Source organism: Salvelinus fontinalis, chromosome 6 (genome assembly GCF_029448725.1).
Source record: "Salvelinus fontinalis isolate EN_2023a chromosome 6, ASM2944872v1, whole genome shotgun sequence".
NCBI lineage: Eukaryota > Metazoa > Chordata > Actinopteri > Salmoniformes > Salmonidae > Salvelinus > Salvelinus fontinalis.
The window spans coordinates 69,916,153-69,940,380 of record NC_074670.1 but is presented as its reverse complement, the minus strand read 5'-3'; the positions used below and the strand labels follow the sequence as shown (position 1 = coordinate 69,940,380).

General features: G+C 52.9%; 1 protein-coding gene across 7 annotated transcripts in view; it reads right to left on the bottom strand.

The window, feature by feature from the left end:
• Positions 1–24,228, bottom strand: part of LOC129858394 (glutamate receptor 1-like) — a 186,670-nt gene that overhangs the window by 119,611 nt on the left and 42,831 nt on the right. For all 7 annotated transcript variants that reach the window (XM_055927576.1, XM_055927577.1, XM_055927579.1 and 4 more), the window contains exon 3: positions 14,994–15,233. In XM_055927576.1, coding sequence (XP_055783551.1) covers positions 14,994–15,233 — 240 coding nt within the window. The remainder of the gene's footprint in view (positions 1–14,993; positions 15,234–24,228) is intronic.

Here is a 24,228-nt window from a genome sequence, read left to right as displayed (position 1 = left end):
AATAATGGAATCTGGCCCTCATAAGAACTAATAATGGAATCTGGCCCTCATAAGAACTAATAATGGAATCTGGCCCTCATAAGAACTAATAATGGAATCTGGCCCTCATAAGAACTAATAATGGAATCTGGCCCTCATAAGAACTAATAATGGAATCTGGCCCTCATAAGAACTAATAATGGAATCTGGCCCTCATAAGAACTAATAATGGAATCTGGCCCTCATAAGAACTAATAATGGAATCTGGCCCTCATAAGAACTAATAATGGAATCTGGCCCTTATAAGAACTAATAATGGAATCTGGCCCTCATAAGAACTAATAATGGAATCTGGCCCTCATAAGAACTAATAATGGAATCTGGCCCTCATAAGAACTAATAATGGAATCTGGCCCTCATAAGAACTAATAATGGAATCTGGCCCTCATAAGAACTAATAATGGAATCTGGCCCTCATAAGAACTAATAATGGAATCTGGCCCTCATAAGAACTAATAATGGAATCTGGCCCTCATAAGAACTAATAATGGAATCTGGCCCTTATAAGAACTAATAATGGAATCTGGCCCTCATAAGAACTAATAATGGAATCTGGCCCTCATAAGAACTAATAATGGAATCTGGCCCTCATAAGAACTAATAATGGAATCTGGCCCTCATAAGAACTAATAATGGAATCTGGCCCTCATAAGAACTAATAATGGAATCTGGCCCTCATAAGAACTAATAATGGAATCTGGCCCCCATGAGAACTAATAATGGAATCTGGCCCCCATGAGAACTAATAATGGAATCTGGCCCTCATAAGAACTAATAATGGAATCTGGCCCTCATAAGAGCTAATAATGGAATCTGGCCCTCATAAGAATTAATTGGACTAACACATGGAGGCACGACACGTGGGAGGAGAGAAAGACAGATCATTTTATGTATTTTTATTCACTAAAAAGGGCCATTTTGTGAATAATGTTTATGAGGGTGTTAATGGCCGTGAACATTTATTTTCACCGTTTCCAGGCTTCTGAAAATAAAAAGAGACACACTTTAGAAGTTAACGGCTGTTGCTCAGTAACACATCTACACAGATGTTATCTGGGGAGAAAATAGTTTTCAAATCCCGGAGACTGCAAGAAAATGGCAACACTCACAGAGATGTATCTTTACGTTCACTCGTGTGCATACCAAATGGCACCCTATTCCCTTTATTGTGCACTACTTTAGGAAACAGAGTGCAATTGGGAAATAAGGTGCAATTTGAGACACAGACTTTCCAGTTAAAGCTCTTAAAAAAGTAATATTTATAAAGAGAAGTTCTAAATGTATTCGACCATAAAGCTTTTGGGCTGTGATGGAAGATGGTAATATGAAGAAGGAGGTGCTCAAAATAAATAAAGATCCTTTTTGTGTCAAGGTGCTGAAATGTGTGCAACAATAAATACCTGCATGAACACAACGACACATGCAAACATTCACGCACAAACGTACGCACGCATGCATTCACACACACACACGCACGCACGCACACGCACACACACACACACACGCATAAATGTATGGGTAACCTAATCTCTCCCCCAGGCATTCAACTTTAATCCACATTCAGGCCTGCATAGCAATGGATGGTGACTCTCAGACCAGTCTACCAAAAAGAGAGACCCCTGGGGACTAAACACAGACTGCTATAATCTACACTGACAAAGGTGCCTGTCTGCATACCTCTATTTAGCCTTGTGATAGGGAACAAAGTGCCATCTACAATGGCCTGAAAACACACAGGCACACACATACACACACACACAAACGCACACACGCACGCACGCATGCAAGCACACACACAAGCACACACACACACTATAACCGAACAAACACCAATTTTTCTTACAGGCTTAAAATAACCCTTTGGACAAGGCAGCTGGAGAATAGTATCCAGGCAACAGGAGGCAATATGGATGATGATATGGATTCCAGAACTCTCCATCCCACCGCTCAAGTACACACACACACACACACACACACACACACACACACACACACACACACACACACACACACACACACACACACACACACACACACACACACACACACATGCACACACATGCACACACACACACACGCCAACACACAAACAGCAGGGTTAATGGCAATGCAGTTCCTCACTGGCTGATAAAGGGATCATGGGAGATAAAACCATCACTGGGACATGCATGGCGCTCTAGCTATCATGGGTACTATGAATCACAAGGACCAGTCCTCTGTGTGAAATCTCCTCTGTCACAGTCCTGTTGTGTGTCCAGACAGACAGACAGAGTGACAGTTTATCAAGGTCTCACAGTTGTCATTAAACTGGCTTTATTTCAGAGAGTGTAACATCACTCAGCAGTCACAACACACACAAAGAGACACAAGAATGCATACACACACAAATACATAAACACGTAAGCATGCACACACACATTGCCAGCGTATGCAGAGTTTAGTGTAGCTTGACAGTTATGCTCTGAAACACACAACACCTGAGACAGATGGCACGGCATTATGAGTAGGCTACAGCTGATTGGCTGGGAGGGGAGAAGGGGAGGAGGGGAGAGGAGGGGAGGAGAGAGGAGCGGAGAGACTGGGAGGAGAAGATGGGAAAGGAGGGGATAGAAGTCGAGAGACTGGGAGGAGAGGAGGCAAGAGACTGGGAGGAGAGGAGGAGAGAGGAGAGGAGGGGAGGGGAGAGGAGGCGAGAGACTGGGAGGAGAGGAGGGGAGAAGAGGTGAGAGACTGGGAGGAGAGGAGGGGAGAAACTGGGAGGAGAGGAGGGGAGAGGAGGGGAGAGACTGTGAGGAGAGGAGTGGAGAAAAGGGGAGAGACTGGGAGGAGAGGACGGGAGAGACTGGGAGGAGAGGAGGGGAGAGGAGGGGAGAAACTGGGAGGAGAGGAGGGGAGACTGGGAGGAGAGGAGGGGAGAGGAGGGGAGAAACTGGGAGGAGAGGATGGGAGAGAAGGGGAGAGACTGGGAGGAGAGGACGGGAGAGACTGGGAGGAGAGGAGGGGAGAGGAGGGGAGAGACTGGGAGGAGAGGAGGGGAGAGAAGGGGAGAGACTGGGAGGAGAGGACGGGAGAGACTGGGAGGAGGGGAGAGGAGGGGAGAAACTGGGAGTAGAGGAGGGGAGAGGAGGGGGAGACTGGGAGGAGAGGAGGGGAAGACTGGGAGGAGAGGAGGGGAGAGGAGGGGAGAGACTGGGAAGAAAGGATGGGAGAGGAGGGGAGAGACTGGGAGTAGAGAAGGGGAGAGACTGGGAGGAGAGGAGGGGAGAGGAGGGGAGGGGAATGACTGGGAGTAGAGGAGGGGAGAGACTGGGAGGAGAGGAGGGGAGAGGAGGGGAGAGACTGGGCAGAGAGGAGAGGAGGGGAGAGACTGGGAGGAGAGGAGGTGAGAGACTGGGAGGAGAGGAGGGGAGAGACTGGGAGGAGAGGAAGGAAGAGGAGGGGAGAGACTGGGCGGAGAGGAGGGGAGAGACTGGGAGGAGAGGGGGGGAGAGACTGGGAGGAAATGAGGGGAGAGACTGGGAGGAAATGAGGGGAGAGACTGGGAGGAGAGGAGGGGAGAGACTGGGAGGAGAGGGGGAGAGGAGGGGGAGACTGGGAGGAGAGGAGGGGAAGACTGGGAGGAGAGGAGGGGAGAGGAGGGGAGAGACTGGGAAGAGATGATGGGAGAGGAGGGGAGAGACTGGGAGTAGAGAAGGGGAGAGACTGGGAGGAGAGGAGGGGAGAGGAGGGGAGGGGAATGACTGGGAGTAGAGGAGGGGAGAGACTGGGAGGAGAGGAGGGGAGAGGAGGGGAGAGACTGGGCGGAGAGGAGGGGAGAGAATGGGAGGAGAGGAGGTGAGAGACTGGGAGGAGAAGAGGGGAGAGACTGGGAGGAGAGGAAGGAAGAGGAGGGGAGAGACTGGGCGGAGAGGCGGGAGAGACTGGGAGGAGAGGGGGGGAGAGACTGGGAGGAGATGAGGGGAGAGACTGGGAGGAAATGAGGGGAGAGACTGGGAGGAGAGGGGGGAGAGACTGGGAGGAAAGGAGGGGAGAGACTGGGAGGAGAGGATGGGAGAGACTGGGAGGAGAGGAGGGGAGAGACTGGGAGACTGGGAGGAAATGAGGGGAGAGACTGGGAGGAAATGAGGGGAGAGACTGGGAGGAGAGGAGGGGAGAGACTGGGAGGAGAGGGGGGAGAGGAGGGGGAGACTGGGAGGAGAGGAGGGGAAGACTGGGAGAAGAGGAGGGGAGAGGAGGGGAGAGACTGGGAAGAGAGAATGGGAGAGGAGGGGAGAGACTGGGAGTAGAGAAGGGGAGAGACTGGGAGGAGAGGAGGGGAGAGGAGGGGAGGGGAATGACTGGGAGTAGAGGAGGGGAGAGACTGGGAGGAGAGGAGGGGAGAGGAGGGGAGAGACTGGGCGGAGAGGAGGGGAGAGACTGGGAGGAGAGGAGGGGAGAGACTGGGAGGAGAGGAAGGAAGAGGAGGGGAGAGACTGGGCGGAGAGGAGGGGAGAGACTGGGAGGAGAGGGGGGGAGAGACTGGGAGGAAATGAGGGGAGAGACTGGGAGGAAATGAGGGGAGAGGAGGGGAGAGACTGGGAAGAGAGGATGGGAGAGGAGGGGAGAGACTGGGAGTAGAGAAGGGAAGAGACTGGGAGGAGAGGAGGGGAGAGGAGGGGAGGGGAATGACTGGGAGTAGAGGAGGGGAGAGACTGGGAGGAGAGGAGGGGAGAGGAGGGGAGAGACTGGGCGGAGAGGAGGGGAGAGACTGGGAGGAGAGGAGGTGAGAGACTGGGAGGAGAGGGGGGGAGCGACTGGGAGGAGAGGATGGGAAGAGGAGGGGAGAGACTGGGAGGAGAGGAGGGGAGAGACTGGGAGGAGAGGGGGGGAGAGACTGGGAGGAGAGGAGGGGAGCGACTGGGAGGAGAGGATGGGAAGAGGAGGGGAGAGACTGGGCGGAGAGGAGGGGAGAGACTGGGCGGAGAGGAGGGGAGAGACTGGGAGGAGAGGGGGGGAGAGACTGGGAGGAAATGAGGGGAGAGACTGGGAGGAAATGAGGGGAGAGACTGGGAGGAGAGGAGGGGAGAGACTGGGAGGAGAGGGGGGAGAGGAGGGGGGGACTGGGAGGAGAGGAGGGGAAGACTGGGAGGAGAGGAGGGGAGAGGAGGGGAGAGACTGGGAAGAGAGAATGGGAGAGGAGGGGAGAGACTGGGAGTAGAGAAGGGGAGAGACTGGGAGGAGAGGAGGGGAGAGGAGGGGAGGGGAATGACTGGGAGTAGAGGAGGGGAGAGACTGGGAGGAGATGAGGGGAGAGACTGGGAGGAAATGAGGGGAGAGACTGGGAGGAAATGAGGGGAGAGACTGGGAGGAGAGGGGGGAGAGACTGGGAGGAAAGTAGGGGAGAGACTGGGAGGAGAGGATGGGAGAGACTGGGAGGAGAGGAGGGGAGAGACTGGGAGACTGGGAGGAAATGAGGGGAGAGACTGGGAGGAAATGAGGGGAGAGACTGGGAGGAGAGGAGGGGAGAGACTGGGAGGAGAGGGGGGAGAGGAGGGGGAGACTGGGAGGAGAGGAGGGGAAGACTGGGAGAAGAGGAGGGGAGAGGAGGGGAGAGACTGGGAAGAGAGAATGGGAGAGGAGGGGAGAGACTGGGAGTAGAGAAGGGGAGAGACTGGGAGGAGAGGAGGGGAGAGGAGGGGAGGGGAATGACTGGGAGTAGAGGAGGGGAGAGACTGGGAGGAGAGGAGGGGAGAGGAGGGGAGAGACTGGGCGGAGAGGAGGGGAGAGACTGGGAGGAGAGGAGGGGAGAGACTGGGAGGAGAGGAAGGAAGAGGAGGGGAGAGACTGGGCGGAGAGGAGGGGAGAGACTGGGAGGAGAGGGGGGGAGAGACTGGGAGGAAATGAGGGGAGAGACTGGGAGGAAATGAGGGGAGAGGAGGGGAGAGACTGGGAAGAGAGGATGGGAGAGGAGGGGAGAGACTGGGAGTAGAGAAGGGGAGAGACTGGGAGGAGAGGAGGGGAGAGGAGGGGAGGGGAATGACTGGGAGTAGAGGAGGGGAGAGACTGGGAGGAGAGGAGGGGAGAGGAGGGGAGAGACTGGGCGGAGAGGAGGGGAGAGACTGGGAGGAGAGGAGGTGAGAGACTGGGAGGAGAGGGGGGGAGCGACTGGGAGGAGAGGATGGGAAGAGGAGGGGAGAGACTGGGAGGAGAGGAGGGGAGAGACTGGGAGGAGAGGGGGGGAGAGACTGGGAGGAGAGGAGGGGAGCGACTGGGAGGAGAGGATGGGAAGAGGAGGGGAGAGACTGGGCGGAGAGGAGGGGAGAGACTGGGCGGAGAGGAGGGGAGAGACTGGGAGGAGAGGGGGGGAGAGACTGGGAGGAAATGAGGGGAGAGACTGGGAGGAAATGAGGGGAGAGACTGGGAGGAGAGGAGGGGAGAGACTGGGAGGAGAGGGGGGAGAGGAGGGGGGGACTGGGAGGAGAGGAGGGGAAGACTGGGAGGAGAGGAGGGGAGAGGAGGGGAGAGACTGGGAAGAGAGGATGGGAGAGGAGGGGAGAGACTGGGAGTAGAGGAGGGGAGAGACTGGGAAGAGAGGATGGGAGAGGAGGGGAGGGGAATGACTGGGAGTAGAGGAGGGGAGAGACTGGGAGGAGAGGAGGGGAGAGACTGGGCGGAGAGGAGGGGAGAGACTGGGAGGAGAGGAGGTGAGAGACTGGGAGGAGAGGAGGGGAGCGACTGGGAGGAGAGGATGGGAAGAGGAGGGGAGAGACTGGGCGGAGAGGAGGGGAGAGACTGGGAGGAGAGAGGGGGAGAGACTGGGAGGAAATGAGGGGAGAGACTGGGAGGAAATGAGGGGAGAGACTGGGAGGAGAGGAGGGGAGAGACTGGGGTGAGAGGGGGGAGAGACTGGGAGGAAAGGAGGGGAGAGACTGGGAGGAGAGGAGGGGAGAGACTGGGGTGAGAGGGGGGAGAGACTGGGAGGAAAGGAGGGGAGAGACTGGGAGGAGAGGATGGGAGAGACTGGGAGGAGAGGAGGGGAGAGACTGGGAGACTGGGAGGAAATGAGGGGAGAGACTGGGAGGAAATGAGGGGAGAGACTGGGAGCAGAGGAGGGGAGAGACTGGGAGGAGAGGGGGGAGAGGAGGGGGAGACTGGGAGGAGAGGAGGGGAAGACTGGGAGGAGAGGAGGGGAGAGACTGGGAAGAGAGGATGGGAGAGGAGGGGAGAGACTGGGAGTAGAGGAGGGGAGAGACTGGGAGGAGAGGAGGGGAGAGGAGGGGAGGGGAATGACTGGGAGTAGAGGAGGGGAGAGACTGGGAGGAGAGGAGGGGAGAGACTCGGCGGAGAGGAGGGGAGAGACTGGGAGGAGAGGAGGTTAGAGACTGGGAGGAGAGGATGGGGGAGACTGGGAGGAGAGGAAGGAAGAGGAGGGGAGAGACTGGGCGGAGAGGGGGGAGAGACTGGGAGGAAATGAGGGGAGAGACTGGGAGGAAATGAGGGGGGAGACTGGGAGGAGAGGAGGGGAGAGACTGGGAGGAGAGGGGGGAGAGACTGGGAGGAAAGGAGGGGAGAGACTGGGAGGAGAGGATGGGAGAGACTGGGAGGAGAGGAGGGGAGAGACTGGGAGACTGGGATGAAATGAGGGGAGAGACTGGGAGGAAATGAGGGGAGAGACTGGGAGGAGAGGAGGGGAGAGACTGGGAAGAGAGGATGGGAGAGGAGGGGAGAGACTGGGAGTAGAGAAGGGGAGAGACTGGGAGGAGAGGAGGGGAGAGGAGGGGAGGGGAATGACTGGGAGTAGAGGAGGGGAGAGACTGGGAGGAGAGGAGGGGAGAGGAGGGGAAAGACTGGGCGGAGAGGAGGGGAGAGACTGGGAGGAGAGGAGGTGAGAGACTGGGCGGAGAGGAGGGGAGCGACTGGGAGGAGAGGAAGGAAGAGGAGGGGAGAGACTGGGCGGAGAGGCGGGAGAGACTGGGAGGAGAGGGGGGGAGAGACTGGGAGGAGATGAGGGGAGAGACTGGGAGGAAATGAGGGGAGAGACTGGGAGGAGAGGGGGGAGAGACTGGGAGGAAAGGAGGGGAGAGACTGGGAGGAGAGGATGGGAGAGACTGGGAGGAGAGGAGGGGAGAGACTGGGAGACTGGGAGGAAATGAGGGGAGAGACTGGGAGGAGAGGAGGGGAGAGACTGGGAGGAGAGGGGGGAGAGGAGGGGGAGACTGGGAGGAGAGGAGGGGAAGACTGGGAGAAGAGGAGGGGAGAGGAGGGGAGAGACTGGGAAGAGAGAATGGGAGAGGAGGGGAGAGACTGGGAGTAGAGAAGGGGAGAGACTGGGAGGAGAGGAGGGGAGAGGAGGGGAGGGGAATGACTGGGAGTAGAGGAGGGGAGAGACTGGGAGGAGAGGAGGGGAGAGGAGGGGAGAGACTGGGCGGAGAGGAGGGGAGAGACTGGGAGGAGAGGAGGGGAGAGACTGGGAGGAGAGGAAGGAAGAGGAGGGGAGAGACTGGGCGGAGAGGAGGGGAGAGACTGGGAGGAGAGGGGGGGAGAGACTGGGAGGAAATGAGGGGAGAGACTGGGAGGAAATGAGGGGAGAGGAGGGGAGAGACTGGGAAGAGAGGATGGGAGAGGAGGGGAGAGACTGGGAGTAGAGAAGAGGAGAGACTGGGAGGAGAGGAGGGGAGAGGAGGGGAGGGGAATGACTGGGAGTAGAGGAGGGGAGAGACTGGGAGGAGAGGAGGGGAGAGGAGGGGAGAGACTGGGCGGAGAGGAGGGGAGAGACTGGGAGGAGAGGAGGTGAGAGACTGGGAGGAGAGGGGGGGAGCGACTGGGAGGAGAGGATGGGAAGAGGAGGGGAGAGACTGGGAGGAGAGGAGGGGAGAGACTGGGAGGAGAGGGGGGGAGAGACTGGGAGGAGAGGAGGGGAGCGACTGGGAGGAGAGGATGGGAAGAGGAGGGGAGAGACTGGGCGGAGAGGAGGGGAGAGACTGGGCGGAGAGGAGGGGAGAGACTGGGAGGAGAGGGGGGGAGAGACTGGGAGGAAATGAGGGGAGAGACTGGGAGGAAATGAGGGGAGAGACTGGGAGGAGAGGAGGGGAGAGACTGGGAGGAGAGGGGGGAGAGGAGGGGGGGACTGGGAGGAGAGGAGGGGAAGACTGGGAGGAGAGGAGGGAGAGGAGGGGAGAGACTGGGAAGAGAGAATGGGAGAGGAGGGGAGAGACTGGGAGTAGAGAAGGGGAGAGACTGGGAGGAGAGGAGGGGAGAGGAGGGGAGGGGAATGACTGGGAGTAGAGGAGGGGAGAGACTGGGAGGAGATGAGGGGAGAGACTGGGAGGAAATGAGGGGAGAGACTGGGAGGAAATGAGGGGAGAGACTGGGAGGAGAGGGGGGAGAGACTGGGAGGAAAGGAGGGGAGAGACTGGGAGGAGAGGATGGGAGAGACTGGGAGGAGAGGAGGGGAGAGACTGGGAGACTGGGAGGAAATGAGGGGAGAGACTGGGAGGAAATGAGGGGAGAGACTGGGAGGAGAGGAGGGGAGAGACTGGGAGGAGAGGGGGGAGAGGAGGGGGAGACTGGGAGGAGAGGAGGGGAAGACTGGGAGAAGAGGAGGGGAGAGGAGGGGAGAGACTGGGAAGAGAGAATGGGAGAGGAGGGGAGAGACTGGGAGTAGAGAAGGGGAGAGACTGGGAGGAGAGGAGGGGAGAGGAGGGGAGGGGAATGACTGGGAGTAGAGGAGGGGAGAGACTGGGAGGAGAGGAGGGGAGAGGAGGGGAGAGACTGGGCGGAGAGGAGGGGAGAGACTGGGAGGAGAGGAGGGGAGAGACTGGGAGGAGAGGAAGGAAGAGGAGGGGAGAGACTGGGCGGAGAGGAGGGGAGAGACTGGGAGGAGAGGGGGGGAGAGACTGGGAGGAAATGAGGGGAGAGACTGGGAGGAAATGAGGGGAGAGGAGGGGAGAGACTGGGAAGAGAGGATGGGAGAGGAGGGGAGAGACTGGGAGTAGAGAAGGGGAGAGACTGGGAGGAGAGGAGGGGAGAGGAGGGGAGGGGAATGACTGGGAGTAGAGGAGGGGAGAGACTGGGAGGAGAGGAGGGGAGAGGAGGGGAGAGACTGGGCGGAGAGGAGGGGAGAGACTGGGAGGAGAGGAGGTGAGAGACTGGGAGGAGAGGGGGGGAGCGACTGGGAGGAGAGGATGGGAAGAGGAGGGGAGAGACTGGGAGGAGAGGAGGGGAGAGACTGGGAGGAGAGGGGGGGAGAGACTGGGAGGAGAGGAGGGGAGCGACTGGGAGGAGAGGATGGGAAGAGGAGGGGAGAGACTGGGCGGAGAGGAGGGGAGAGACTGGGCGGAGAGGAGGGGAGAGACTGGGAGGAGAGGGGGGGAGAGACTGGGAGGAAATGAGGGGAGAGACTGGGAGGAAATGAGGGGAGAGACTGGGAGGAGAGGAGGGGAGAGACTGGGAGGAGAGGGGGGAGAGGAGGGGGGGACTGGGAGGAGAGGAGGGGAAGACTGGGAGGAGAGGAGGGGAGAGGAGGGGAGAGACTGGGAAGAGAGGATGGGAGAGGAGGGGAGAGACTGGGAGTAGAGAAGGGGAGAGACTGGGAGGAGAGGAGGGGAGAGGAGGGGAGGGGAATGACTGGGAGTAGAGGAGGGGAGAGACTGGGAGGAGAGGAGGGGAGAGACTGGGCGGAGAGGAGGGGAGAGACTGGGAGGAGAGGAGGTGAGAGACTGGGAGGAGAGGAGGGGAGCGACTGGGAGGAGAGGATGGGAAGAGGAGGGGAGAGACTGGGCGGAGAGGAGGGGAGAGACTGGGAGGAGAGAGGGGGAGAGACTGGGAGGAAATGAGGGGAGAGACTGGGAGGAAATGAGGGGAGAGACTGGGAGGAGAGGAGGGGAGAGACTGGGGTGAGAGGGGGGAGAGACTGGGAGGAAAGGAGGGGAGAGACTGGGAGGAGAGGAGGGGAGAGACTGGGGTGAGAGGGGGGAGAGACTGGGAGGAAAGGAGGGGAGAGACTGGGAGGAGAGGATGGGAGAGACTGGGAGGAGAGGAGGGGAGAGACTGGGAGACTGGGAGGAAATGAGGGGAGAGACTGGGAGGAAATGAGGGGAGAGACTGGGAGCAGAGGAGGGGAGAGACTGGGAGGAGAGGGGGGAGAGGAGGGGGAGACTGGGAGGAGAGGAGGGGAAGACTGGGAGGAGAGGAGGGGAGAGACTGGGAAGAGAGGATGGGAGAGGAGGGGAGAGACTGGGAGTAGAGGAGGGGAGAGACTGGGAGGAGAGGAGGGGAGAGGAGGGGAGGGGAATGACTGGGAGTAGAGGAGGGGAGAGACTGGGAGGAGAGGAGGGGAGAGACTCGGCGGAGAGGAGGGGAGAGACTGGGAGGAGAGGAGGTTAGAGACTGGGAGGAGAGGATGGGGGAGACTGGGAGGAGAGGAAGGAAGAGGAGGGGAGAGACTGGGCGGAGAGGGGGGAGAGACTGGGAGGAAATGAGGGGAGAGACTGGGAGGAAATGAGGGGGGAGACTGGGAGGAGAGGAGGGGAGAGACTGGGAGGAGAGGGGGGAGAGACTGGGAGGAAAGGAGGGGAGAGACTGGGAGGAGAGGATGGGAGAGACTGGGAGGAGAGGAGGGGAGAGACTGGGAGACTGGGATGAAATGAGGGGAGAGACTGGGAGGAAATGAGGGGAGAGACTGGGAGGAGAGGAGGGGAGAGACTGGGAAGAGAGGATGGGAGAGGAGGGGAGAGACTGGGAGTAGAGAAGGGGAGAGACTGGGAGGAGAGGAGGGGAGAGGAGGGGAGGGGAATGACTGGGAGTAGAGGAGGGGAGAGACTGGGAGGAGAGGAGGGGAGAGGAGGGGAGAGACTGGGCGGAGAGGAGGGGAGAGACTGGGAGGAGAGGAGGTGAGAGACTGGGAGGAGAGGAGGGGAGCGACTGGGAGGAGAGGGGGGGAGAGACTGGGAGGAAATGAGGGGAGAGACTGGGAGGAAATGAGGGGAGAGACTGGGAGGAGAGGAGGGGAGAGACTGGGAGGAGAGGGGGGAGAGGAGGGGGAGACTGGGAGGAGAGGAGGGGAAGACTGGGAGGAGAGGAGGGGAGAGGAGGGGAGAGACTGGGAAGAGAGGATGGGAGAGGAGGGGAGAGACTGGGAGTAGAGAAGGGGAGAGACTGGGAGGAGAGGAGGGGAGAGGAGGGGAGGGGAATGACTGGGAGTAGAGGAGGGGAGAGACTGGGAGGAGAGGAGGGGAGAGGAGGGGAGAGACTGGGCGGAGAGGAGGGGAGAGACTGGGAGGAGAGGAGGTGAGAGACTGGGAGGAGAGGATGGGAGAGACTGGGAGGAGAGGAGGGGAGAGACTGGGGTGAGAGGGGGGAGAGACTGGGAGGAAAGGAGGGGAGAGACTGGGAGGAGAGGATGGGAGAGACTGGGAGGAGAGGAGGGGAGAGACTGGGAGACTGGGAGGAAATGAGGGGAGAGACTGGGAGGAAATGAGGGGAGAGACTGGGAGGAGAGGAGGGGAGAGACTGGGAGGAGAGGGGGGAGAGGAGGGGGAGACTGGGAGGAGAGGAGGGGAAGACTGGGAGGAGAGGAGGGGAGAGGAGGGGAGAGACTGGGAAGAGAGGATGGGAGAGGAGGGGAGAGACTGGGAGTAGAGGAGGGGAGAGACTGGGAGGAGAGGAGGGGAGAGGAGGGGAGGGGAATGACTGGGAGTAGAGGAGGGGAGAGACTGGGAGGAGAGGAGGGGAGAGACTGGGCGGAGAGGAGGGGAGAGACTGGGAGGAGAGGAGGGGAGAGACTGGGAGGAGAGGAAGGAAGAGGAGGGGAGAGACTGGGCGGAGAGGGGGGGGAGAGACTGGGAGGAAATGAGGGGAGAGACTGGGAGGAAATGAGGGGGGAGACTGGGAGGAGAGGAGGGGAGAGACTGGGAGGAGAGGGGGGAGAGACTGGGAGGAAAGGAGGGGAGAGACTGGGAGGAGAGGATGGGAGACTCTGGGAGGAGAGGAGGGGAGAGACTGGGAGACTGGGAGGAGAGGAAGGGAGAGACTGGGAGGAAAGGAGGGGAGAGACTGGACGGAGAGGAGGGGAGAGACTGGGAGGAGAGGAGGTGAGAGACTGGGAGGAAAGGAGGTAGGGATGGAGGTAGAGCACACCTGGTGTGTACATGTGCGTAATTTTTTCTGCACCGACAGAAAATTAAGCAGCTGAAACGTGTTTGCTTTGCTCTTGCTGCCATACAAGTATGCTTTTCAAATACCCTGACAAAATGAGAGAGTTAGAGACATTCAACACTCTCCTACTCCTTGTGTGACAATCATCCATGTGCAGGTGTGTCCTAGAGCTGTGGCTGAAAAGGCTTTTCACTGTGAAAGGACACAATGGCTACTCCTTACCCCTCCGCTGTCACCATGGCAATCAGTGAATGACTAACTGTGGTTGGTATGACAACTGATGTCTTGCACAAGACAGGACCTGTGAGAGGTGTGTGTGTGCAGGAAGTATGTATTGTGTACATGTTTATGTGTGCGCGTGCAACACTCACACAGTAGTACGTGCGTAGGTACGTGTGTGTGTGTGTGTGTGTGTGTGTGTGTGTGTGTGTGTGTGTGTGTGTGTGTGTGTGTGTGTGTGTGTGTGTGTGTGTGTGTGTGTGTGTGTGTGTGTGTGTGTGTGCAACGTTCTCTAACGAGCAGATTTTACAGGCTCATGTTCCATTTCTAAAGCTATTCCTGACACACACCTGGAACGTCCCACCCTGTGACCCAGCGATCCTACCAAACCTCCAGCAACTCCCCCGTCTATTAGCCTGGATAGTCAACTGAATATCACTCGGTTTCACTACCGTGTCACTCGGTCTCCTTGACAACCTTGACAAACCAGCCAGCGGTAGTGTTTTATGGTAATGTCGTGGTCCTCTGTAGCTCAGTTGGTAGAGCATGGCGCTTGCAAGGCCAGGATAGACGGTTTGATTCCCGGGACCACCAGTACATGAAAGAATGTATGACTGTAAGTGTCTGCTACCGTGCATTAGGAAAGTATTTAGACCCCTTGATATGTTGTTACGTTACAGCCTTATTCTAAAATAGATTAAAATGTTTTTTCCCTCAGCAGTCTACACACAAAACCCCATAATGACAAAGCAAAAACAGGTTTTTAGACATTTTAGCAAATATAAACACTACCGTTCAAAAGCTTGTGGTCATTTAGAAATGTCCTTGTTTTTGAAGGAAAAGCTATTTTTTGTCAATTAAAATAACATCAAAATAATCAGAAATACAGTACATTAACATTGTTAATGTTGTAAATGACTATTGTAGATTTGTGATGGAATATCTACATAGGTGTACAGAGGCCCATTATCAGCAACCATTACTCCTGTGTTCCAATGGCACGTTGTGTTAGCTAATCCAAGTTTATCATTTTAAAAGGCTAATTGATCATTAGAAAACCCTTTTGCAATTATGTTAGCACAGCTGAAAACTGTTGTCCTGATTAAAGAAGCAATAAAACTGGCCTTCTTTAGACTAGTTGAGTATCTGGACCATCAGCATTTGTGGGTTCGATTACAGGCTCAAAATGGCCAGAAACAAATAACTTTCTTCTGAAACTCGTTAGTCTATTCTTGATCTGAGAAATGAAGGCTATTCCATGCGAGAAATTCATCTAATCAATTTTAGAATAAGGCTGTAACGTAACAAAATGGTGAAAAAGTCAAGGGGTCTGAATACTTTCTGAAGGGACTGTACATGGAACATGTTCCCTGTTGTCTTATATTTGTGCATCATTGTGAAGTTCATATAGTCTTTTCACACTATAGAGCCGACCAGAACCGTACTGAGCAGGCAATTATATTTTCTTTTACATTGTGCTTTTCAGCATGGTCCCAGCAATTATGTTGAAAGAATCACCAGGCCAACCCAGTACAGCTATTCATTCACATGCAGACACTATTCAGAGAATACATCATTTGACCTTTGACCCCTTTACTCACCAGAATCTGAGCTGTACATGTAGACGAACTTGGTCCATCCGTAGTGGTCTATGACCCCCACCAGAGTGTCCTGTAGCTCGGGTCTCAGCTGGATCACAAACTGGTTGGCCGTCTCGATGGGGAAGGAAGGCGTGACGAAACACACGTGCAGCGCCCCGCAGAACGACATCAGCATGTTGACCGTCTTCCTGTCGTAGAGGCCAATGATGGCATAGACACCTTTAGAGAACTGGGAACAGACTGGGGGGAAGGAGAGTGGGAAGACACAGAGAGAGAGAGGGAGGGGGAGAGGGAGGGGGAGAGGGAGGGGGAAAGGGAGAGAGAGAGGGAGGGGGAGAGGGAGGGGGAGAGGGAGGGGGAGAGGGAGGGGGAAAGGGAGAGAGAGAGGGAGGGGGAGAGGGAGGGGGAGAGGGAGAGAGAGAGGGAGGGGGAGAGGGAGGGGGAGAGGGAGAGAGAGAGGAATGGGAGAGGGAGGAAAGGAGAGAGGGAGAGAGAAGAAGAGGGGCGGGGGGAGAGGAAGAAGAGCGGGGGGAGAGGAAGAGTGGGGGGGGAGAAAAGAGATGACATTGTTAGACTTTCTGGCATTTAGGTTCACAATCTGAAGACCTGTCGATTGAAGACATAATGTTATATTGTGAGATAAATTCTGCACAAATTAGGGTAACTACATTTTAAGTACCATGATAGACTGTCTATATGTAGCATGATGGGCTTTCTGTTTACTGTGAGAAGTGAAAGATGGAGGGATAGACAGATGTGGAAAAGAAAGGTGAAGAATAGACATGAGAGGTTAATCAATGCGTCCTCTGGGTTCCACTGACATTTCACTGACAGCAGTACTCATGATTCCTATGTCCTGTACACTCTCTCTCTCTCTCTCTCTCTCTCTCTCTCTCTCTCTCTCTCTCTCTCTCTCTCTCTCTCTCTCTGTCTCTCCCTCTCTCTCTCTCTCTCTCTCTCTCTCTCTCTGTCTCTCCCTCTCTCTCTGTCTCTCCCTCTCTCTCTCTCTCTCTCTCTCTCCTGCTGCCTTGTTCTCTCTCTCTCCCTCTCATTCCCTGGTCTACCACTGCCTCCCTTTGAGCCAAAATGGCCTCCATCTGTTTTGATCCTGTTACCTTCATTTTCGCTCGAAATCTTTTCACTGCAACACAACACATCTCTCCTCCTCTCTTTTCACTGCACCACAACACATCTCTCTTCCTCTCTTTTCACTGCACTACAACACATATCTCTTCCTCTCTTTTCACTGCACCACAACACATCTCTCTTCCTCTCTTTTCACTGCACTACAACACATATCTCTTCTTCTCTTTTCACTGCACTACAACACATATCTCTTCTTCTCTTTTCACTGCACTACAACACATATCTCTTCTTCTCTTTTCACTGCACCACAACACATATCTCTTCCTCTCTTTTCACTGCACCACAACACATATCTCTTCTTCTCTTTTCACTGCACCACAACACATATCTCTTCCTCTCTTTTCACTGCACCACAACACATATCTCTTCTTCTCTTTTCATTGCACCACAACACATATCTCTTCCTCTCCTTTCACTGCACCACAACACATATCTCTTCTTCTCTTTTCACTGCACCACAACACATATCTCTTCCTCTCCTTTCACTGCACCACAACACATATCTCTTCTTCTCTTTTCACTGCACCACAACACATATCTCTTCCTCTCTTTTCACTGCACCACAACACATATCTCTTCTTCTCTTTTCACTGCACCACAACACATATCTCTTCCTCTCTTTTCACTGCACCACAACACATATCTCTTCTTCTCTTTTCACTGCACCACAACACATATCTCTTCTTCTCTTTTCACTGCACCACAACACATATCTCTTCTTCTCTTTTCACTGCACCACAACACATATCTCTTCCTCTCTTTTCACTGCACCACAACACATATCTCTTCTTCTCTTTTCACTGCACCACAACACATATCCCTTCCTCTCTTTTCACTGCACCACAACACATATCTCTTCCTCTCTTTTCACTGCACCACAACACATATCTCTTCCTCTCTTTTCACTGCACCACAACACATATCTCTTCCTCTCTTTTCACTGCACCACAACACATATCTCTTCCTCTCTTTCACTGCACCACAACACATATCTCTTCCTCTCTTTTCACTGCACTACTTCACATATCTCTTCTTCTCTTTTCACTGCACCACAACACATATCTCTTCCTCTCTTTTCACTGCACTACTTCACATATCTCTTCTTCTCTTTTCACTGCACCACAACACATATCTCTTCCTCTCTTTTCACTGCACCACAACACATATCTCTTCCTCTCCTTTCACTGCACTACAACACATATCTCTTCCTCTCTTTTCACTGCACCACAACACATATCTCTTCTTCTCTTTTCACTGCACTACAACACATATCTCTTCTTCTCTTTTCACTGCACCACAACACATATCTCTTCCTCTCTTTTCACTGCACTACAACACATATCTCTTCTTCTCTTTTCACTGCACCACAACACATATCTCTTCCTCTCTTTTCACTGCACCACAACACATATATCTTCTTCTCTTTTCACTGCACCACAACACATATATCTTCCTCTCTTTTCACTGCACTACTTCACATATCTCTTCTTCTCTTTTCACTGCACCACAACACATATCTCTTCCTCTCTTTTCACTGCACTACAACACATATCTCTTCTTCTCTTTTCACTGCACCACAACACATATCTCTTCTTCTCTTTTCACTGCACCACAACACATCTCTCTTCTTCTCTTTTCACTGCACCACAACACATATCTCTTCTTCTCTTTTCACTGCACCACAACACATATCTCTTCCTCTCTTTTCACTGCACTACAACACATATCTCTTCCTCTCTTTTCACTGCACTACAACACATATCTCTTCTTCTCTTTTCACTGCACCACAACACATATCTCTTCCTCTCTTTTCACTGCACTACAACACATATCTCTTCTTCTCTTTTCACTGCACCACTACACATGTCTCTTCCTCTCCTTTCACTGCACCACAACACATATCTCTTCCTCTCTTTTCACTGGACCACAACACATCTCTCTTCTTCTCTTTTCACTGCACCACAACACATATATCTTCTTCTCTTTTCACTGCACCACAACACATATCTCTTCCTCTCTTTTCACTGCACCACAACACATATATCTTCCTCTCTTTTCACTGCACCACAACACATATCTCTTCTTCTCTTTTCACTGCACCACAACACATATCTCTTCCTCTCTTTTCACTGCACTACTTCACATATCTCTTCTTCTCTTTTCACTGCACCACTACACATGTCTCTTCCTCTCCTTTCACTGCACTACAACACATATCTATTCCTCTCTTTTCACTGCACTACAACACTTATCTCTTCTTCTCTTTTCACTGCACCACAACACATATCTATTCCTCTCTTTTCACTGCACTACAACACTTATCTCTTCTTCTCTTTTCACTGCACCACTACACATGTCTCTTCCTCTCCTTTCACTGCACTACAACACATATCCCTTCCTCTCTTTTCACTGCACCACAACACATATCCCTTCCTCTCTTTTCACTGCACCACAACACATATCTCTTCTTCTCTTTTCACTGCACTACAACACATATCTCTTCCTCTCTTTTCACTGCACCACAACACATATCTCTTCTTCTCTTTTCACTGCACCACAACACATATCTCTTCTTCTCTTTTCACTGCACCACAACACATATCTCTTCTCTTTTCACTGCACCACAACACATATCTCTTCTTCTCTTTTCACTGCACCACAACACATCTCTATCTCTGCTCTCTGCTCTGGCAGTGTGCTGCTCTCTTTTCCCTCAGGTCTGGTCTGCTCTGGCCTTTGCTGGTCTGGGGCTGGGTTATTTTCTGCTACGTCTTGTCTGTGGGTGGGCCAGGCCTCATGTTTCTCTCTATTCACCCAACAGATTGAGTCTCCAGCATGTTCAGCCTGTTCTAAGCCCACGGCCAGATTACAGTGAGGGGAGGGGCCGAGGGGAGGGGCCGAGGGAAGGGAGGGGAGCGGCTGAGGGGAGGGAGGGAGGGAGGGAGGCAGGGCCGCTGCCCAATATGGCCGCTGCCCAATAGGCCAGCCCCACCGAAGAAAAAACAGCATTCTCCAGGCCACGTGTGTGTGTGTTTATTTGTGTGTGTGTGTGTGTGTGTGTGTGTGTGTGTGTGTGTGTGTGTGTGTGTGTGTGTGTGTGCGTGCGTGTGTGTGTGTGTGTGCCTCTTCCAAATGTATGGTGACTCACCCTACGTAGAGCGCTCCCTGAAATAGACTAGCCTACTTGCACCTCGCCACTCAGAAATTGTACAATTGTAACAGACGACTCCCATGGTCACCCTCTGAAAAAGTACACGTGATACTCTGCTATTAACTCCCACTCTCTTGTAAATGTAATTTTGTAAGGCAAGATTACTGCACCCCCACCTCAACTGATAGCCAATGGAAACCTTGATTTAACCATTTAACCATTCACACTCTTCAGCTCTTCTGGCATCATGACCTGATACCCTTGGTATGATAAGTAATCCATATTCATATGATAAGTGATCTTCTGCCCGAGTCTGCTGCTCCAGTTATAGAGCTTAGAGACAGCAGGACCAATACAGTACCAAACCCTTAGAGACAGCAGGACCAGTACAAAACCAAACCCTTAGAGACAGCAGGACCAGTACAGTACCAAACCCTTAGAGACAGCAGGACCAGTACAGTACCAAACCCTTAGAGACAACAGCACCAGGACCAGTACAGTACCAAACCCTTAGAGACAGCAGGACCAGTACAGTACCAAACCCTTAGAGACAGCAGGACCAGTACAGTACCAAACCCTTACAGACAACAGCACCAGGACCAGTACAGTACCAAACCCTTAGAGACAGCAGGACTAGTACCGTACCAAACCCTTGAAGACAGCAGGACCAGTACAGTACCAAACCCTTAGAGACAGCAGGACCAGTACAGTACCAAACCCTTAGAGACAGCAGAACCAGTAAAGTACCAAACCCTTAGAGACAGCAGCACCAGGACCAGTACCAAACCCTTAGAGACAGCAGCACCAGTACAGTACCAAACCCTTAGAGACAGCAGCACCAGTACAGTACCAAACCCTTAGAGACAGCAGGACCAGTACAGTACCAAACCCTTAGAGACAGCAGCACCAGTACAGTACCAAACCCTTAGAGACAGCAGCACCAGGACAGCACCAAACCCTTAGAGACAGCAGGACCAGTACAGTACCAAACCCTTAGAGAAAGCAGGACCAGTACAGTACCAAACCCTTAGAGACAGCAGGACCAGTACAGTACCAAACCCTTAGAGACAGCAGCACCAGTACAGTACCAAACCCTTAGAGACAGCAGGACTAGTACCGTACCAAACCCTTAGAGACAGCAGCACCAGGACAGTACCAAACCCTTAGAGACAGCAGCACCAGTACAGTACCAAACCCTTAGAGACAGCAGCACCAGTACAGTACCAAACCCTTAGAGACAGCAGGACCAGTACAGTACCAAACCCTTAGATACAACAGCACCAGTACAGTACCAAACCCTTGGAGACAGCAGGACCAGTACAGTACCAAACCCTTAGAGACAACAGCACCAGTACAGTACCAAACCCTTAGAGACAGCAGGGCCAGTACAGTACCAAACCCTTACAGACAACAGCACCAGGACCAGTACAGTACCAAACCCTTAGAGACAGCAGGACCAGTACCGTACCAAACCCTTAGAGACAGCAGGACCAGTACAGTACCAAACCCTTAGAGACAGCAGGACCAGTACAGTACCAAACCCTTAGAGACAGCAGCACCAGTACAGTACCAAACCCTTAGAGACAGCAGCACCAGTACAGTACCAAACCCTTAGAGACAGCAGGACCAGTACAGTACCAAACCCTTAGAGACAGCAGGACCAGTACAGTACCAAACCCTTAGAGACAGCAGGACCAGTATAGTACCAAACCCTTAGAGACAGCAGGACTAGTACCGTACCAAACCCTTAGAGACAGCAGGACCAGTACAGTACCAAACCCTTAGAGACAGCAGGACCAGTACCGTACCAAACCCTTAGAGACAGCAGGACCAGTACCGTACCAAACCCTTAGAGACAGCAGGACCAGTACAGTACCAAACCCTTAGAGACAGCAGCACCAGTAAAGTACCAAACCCTTAGAGACAGCAGGACTAGTACCGTACCAAACCCTTAGAGACAGCAGGACCAGTACAGTACCAAACCCTTAGAAACAGCAGGACCAGTACAGTACCAAACCCTTAGAGACAACAGCACCAGGACCAGTACAGTACCAAACCCTTACAGACAACAGCACCAGGACCAGTACAGTACCAAACCCTTAGAGACAGCAGGACTAGTACCGTACCAAACCCTTAGAGACAGCAGGACCAGTACAGTACCAAACCCTTAGAAACAGCAGGACCAGTACAGTACCAAACCCTTAGAGACAACAGCACCAGTACCAGTACCAAACCCTTAGAGACAGCAGGACCAGTACAGTACCAAACCCTTACAGACAACAGCACCAGGACCAGTACAGTACCAAACCCTTAGAGACAGCAGGACTAGTACCGTACCAAACCCTTAGAGACAGCAGGACCAGTACAGTACCAAACCCTTAGAGACAGCAGCACCAGGACAGTACCAAACCCTTAGAGACAGCAGCACCAGGACAGTACCAAACCCTTAGAGACAGCAGGACCAGTACAGTACCAAACCCTTAGAGACAGCAGGACCAGTACAGTACCAAACCCTTAGAGACAGCAGCACCAGTACAGTACCAAACCCTTAGAGACAGCAGGACCAGTACAGTACCAAACCCTTAGAGACAGCAGGACCAGTACAGTACCAAACCCATAGAGACAGCAGGACCAGTACAGTACCAAACCCTTAGAGACAGCAGGACCAGGACAGTACCAAACCCTTAGAGACAGCAGCACCAGTACAGTACCAAACCCTTAGAGACAGCAGGACTAGTACCGTACCAAACCCTTAGAGACAGCAGGACCAGTACAGTACCAAACCCTTAGAGACAGCAGGACCAGTACAGTACCAAACCCTTAGAGACAGCAGCACCAGTACAGTACCAAACCCTTAGAGACAGCATCACCAGGACTAGTACCGTACCACACCCTTAGAGACAGCAGCACCGGGACTAGTACCGTACCACATCCTTCTCCTCCCTCATTACCCAGTATTCCTCTGACAGGGAGAACACTGCTAAGTGTCAGAGCAGGCCCTGGCTGTGTGTATGTCCTGTTAGTGTAACTCTGGGTGGAGGATGACAGGAAGGGTCAGAGACTCAGAGACCCACAGTTACCAAAGACCCTTAACATCTGTCTACTCTGTCTGGCACACGCTCCTCTCCTCTCCTTGTTGTCCCCCTCTGCTTTCTTCTCCTCTCCTCCACCCTTCGATCATCCACTCCCCTCCTCTCGTTTCATCTCCTCTTCTCCACCTCTCAATAATCATCCTCCTCTCCTCTCCTCTCCTCTCCTCTCCTCTCCTCTCCTCTACTCTCCTCTACTCTACTCTCCTCTACTCTCCGCGCCTCACCTCTCCTCTCTTCTGCCCTCCTCCCCTCTCCTCACCTCTCCTCTCCTCACCTCTCCTCTGCCCTCCTCTACTCTCCTCTCCTCTCTGCTCCTCACCGCTCCTCTCCTCTGCCCTCCTCTCCTCACCTCTCCTCTCCTCACCTCTCCTCACCTTTTATCTGCCTTCCTCTCCTCACCTCTCCTCTCCTCTGCTCTCCTCTCCTCACCTCTCCTCTTCTCACCTCTCCTCACCTCTCCTCTGCCTTCCTCTTTTCTCCTCTCCTTTTGTTCCACCTCTCAGTCCCTCCTGAGGAAAGTTCTACACCACATGAGGTCTTTCATCTTCTGTTTGGTAAAGCATGCTGATAGAGGATAATCTGTCTCAATGGAGATGATTACCATAGAATCCTACAGTACGGAATACAGAGCGGTGGGAACGACTGTTTATACCATAGAACCCAAAGATCAGTGAGAATAGTGTATTATACCATAGAACCAGAGAAACAGTGAGACAATTGTATTATACCAGAGAACCAGAAGATAAGTGGAAAATAAAAGCACAGTTCTCCCCTTCAGCAGTGAACAGTGGAGTGTTATACCATAGTAGGTTAAAGAGAACAGTGGAGTATTATACCACAGAGTAAAGAGAACAGTGGAGTATTATACCACAGAGTAAAGAGAACAGTGGAGAATCATACCATAGTAGAGTAAAGAGAACAGTGGAGTATTATACCACAGAGTAAAGAGAACAGTGGAGTATTATACCATAGTAGAGTAAAGAGAACAGTGGAGTATTATACCATAGTAGAGTAAAGAGAACAGTGGAGTATTATACCACAGAGTAAAGAGAACAGTTGAGTATTATACCACAGAGTAAAGAGAACAGTGGAGTATTATACCACAGAGTAAAGAGAACAGTGGAGTAATATACCACAGAGTAAAGAGAACAGTGGAGTATTATACCATAGTAGAGTAAAGAGAACAGTGGAGTATTAAACCACAGAGTAAAGAGAACAGTGGAGTATTATACCATAGTAGAGTAAAGAGAACAGTGGAGTATTATACCACAGAGTAAAGAGAACAGTGGAGTATTATACCATAGAATAAAGAGAACAGTGGAGTATTATACCATAGTAGAGTAAAGAGAACAGTGGAGTATTAAACCACAGAGTAAAGAGAACAGTGGAGTATTATACCATAGTAGAGTAAAGAGAACAGTGGAGTATTATACCACAGAGTAAAGAGAACAGTGGAGTATTATACCATAGAATAAAGAGAACAGTGGAGTACATTATTATCATTATTATTTTTTATTATTAAATATTATTATTATTATTATTAGTATTGTTATTGTTATTATAATAATAATAATAATTATTGTTATTACTATTATTATTATTATTATTATTATTATTATTATTATTATTATTATTATAGAGTTCTAGACTCCTTTCTCTCAGCCGTTCTCCCACATCACCTCTCTGAGTCTACTCCCCATACCATTGTTTGGTACTCTATATGCTCAGTACAGACTTATTTCCTGACCACATGGCGTCACGAGAGGTTCCAACAAACACAATCAGTACCGTAACCGCACTACCGTGTCTGTGCTGTGGTCTGCATACCCATATACACAAATACATC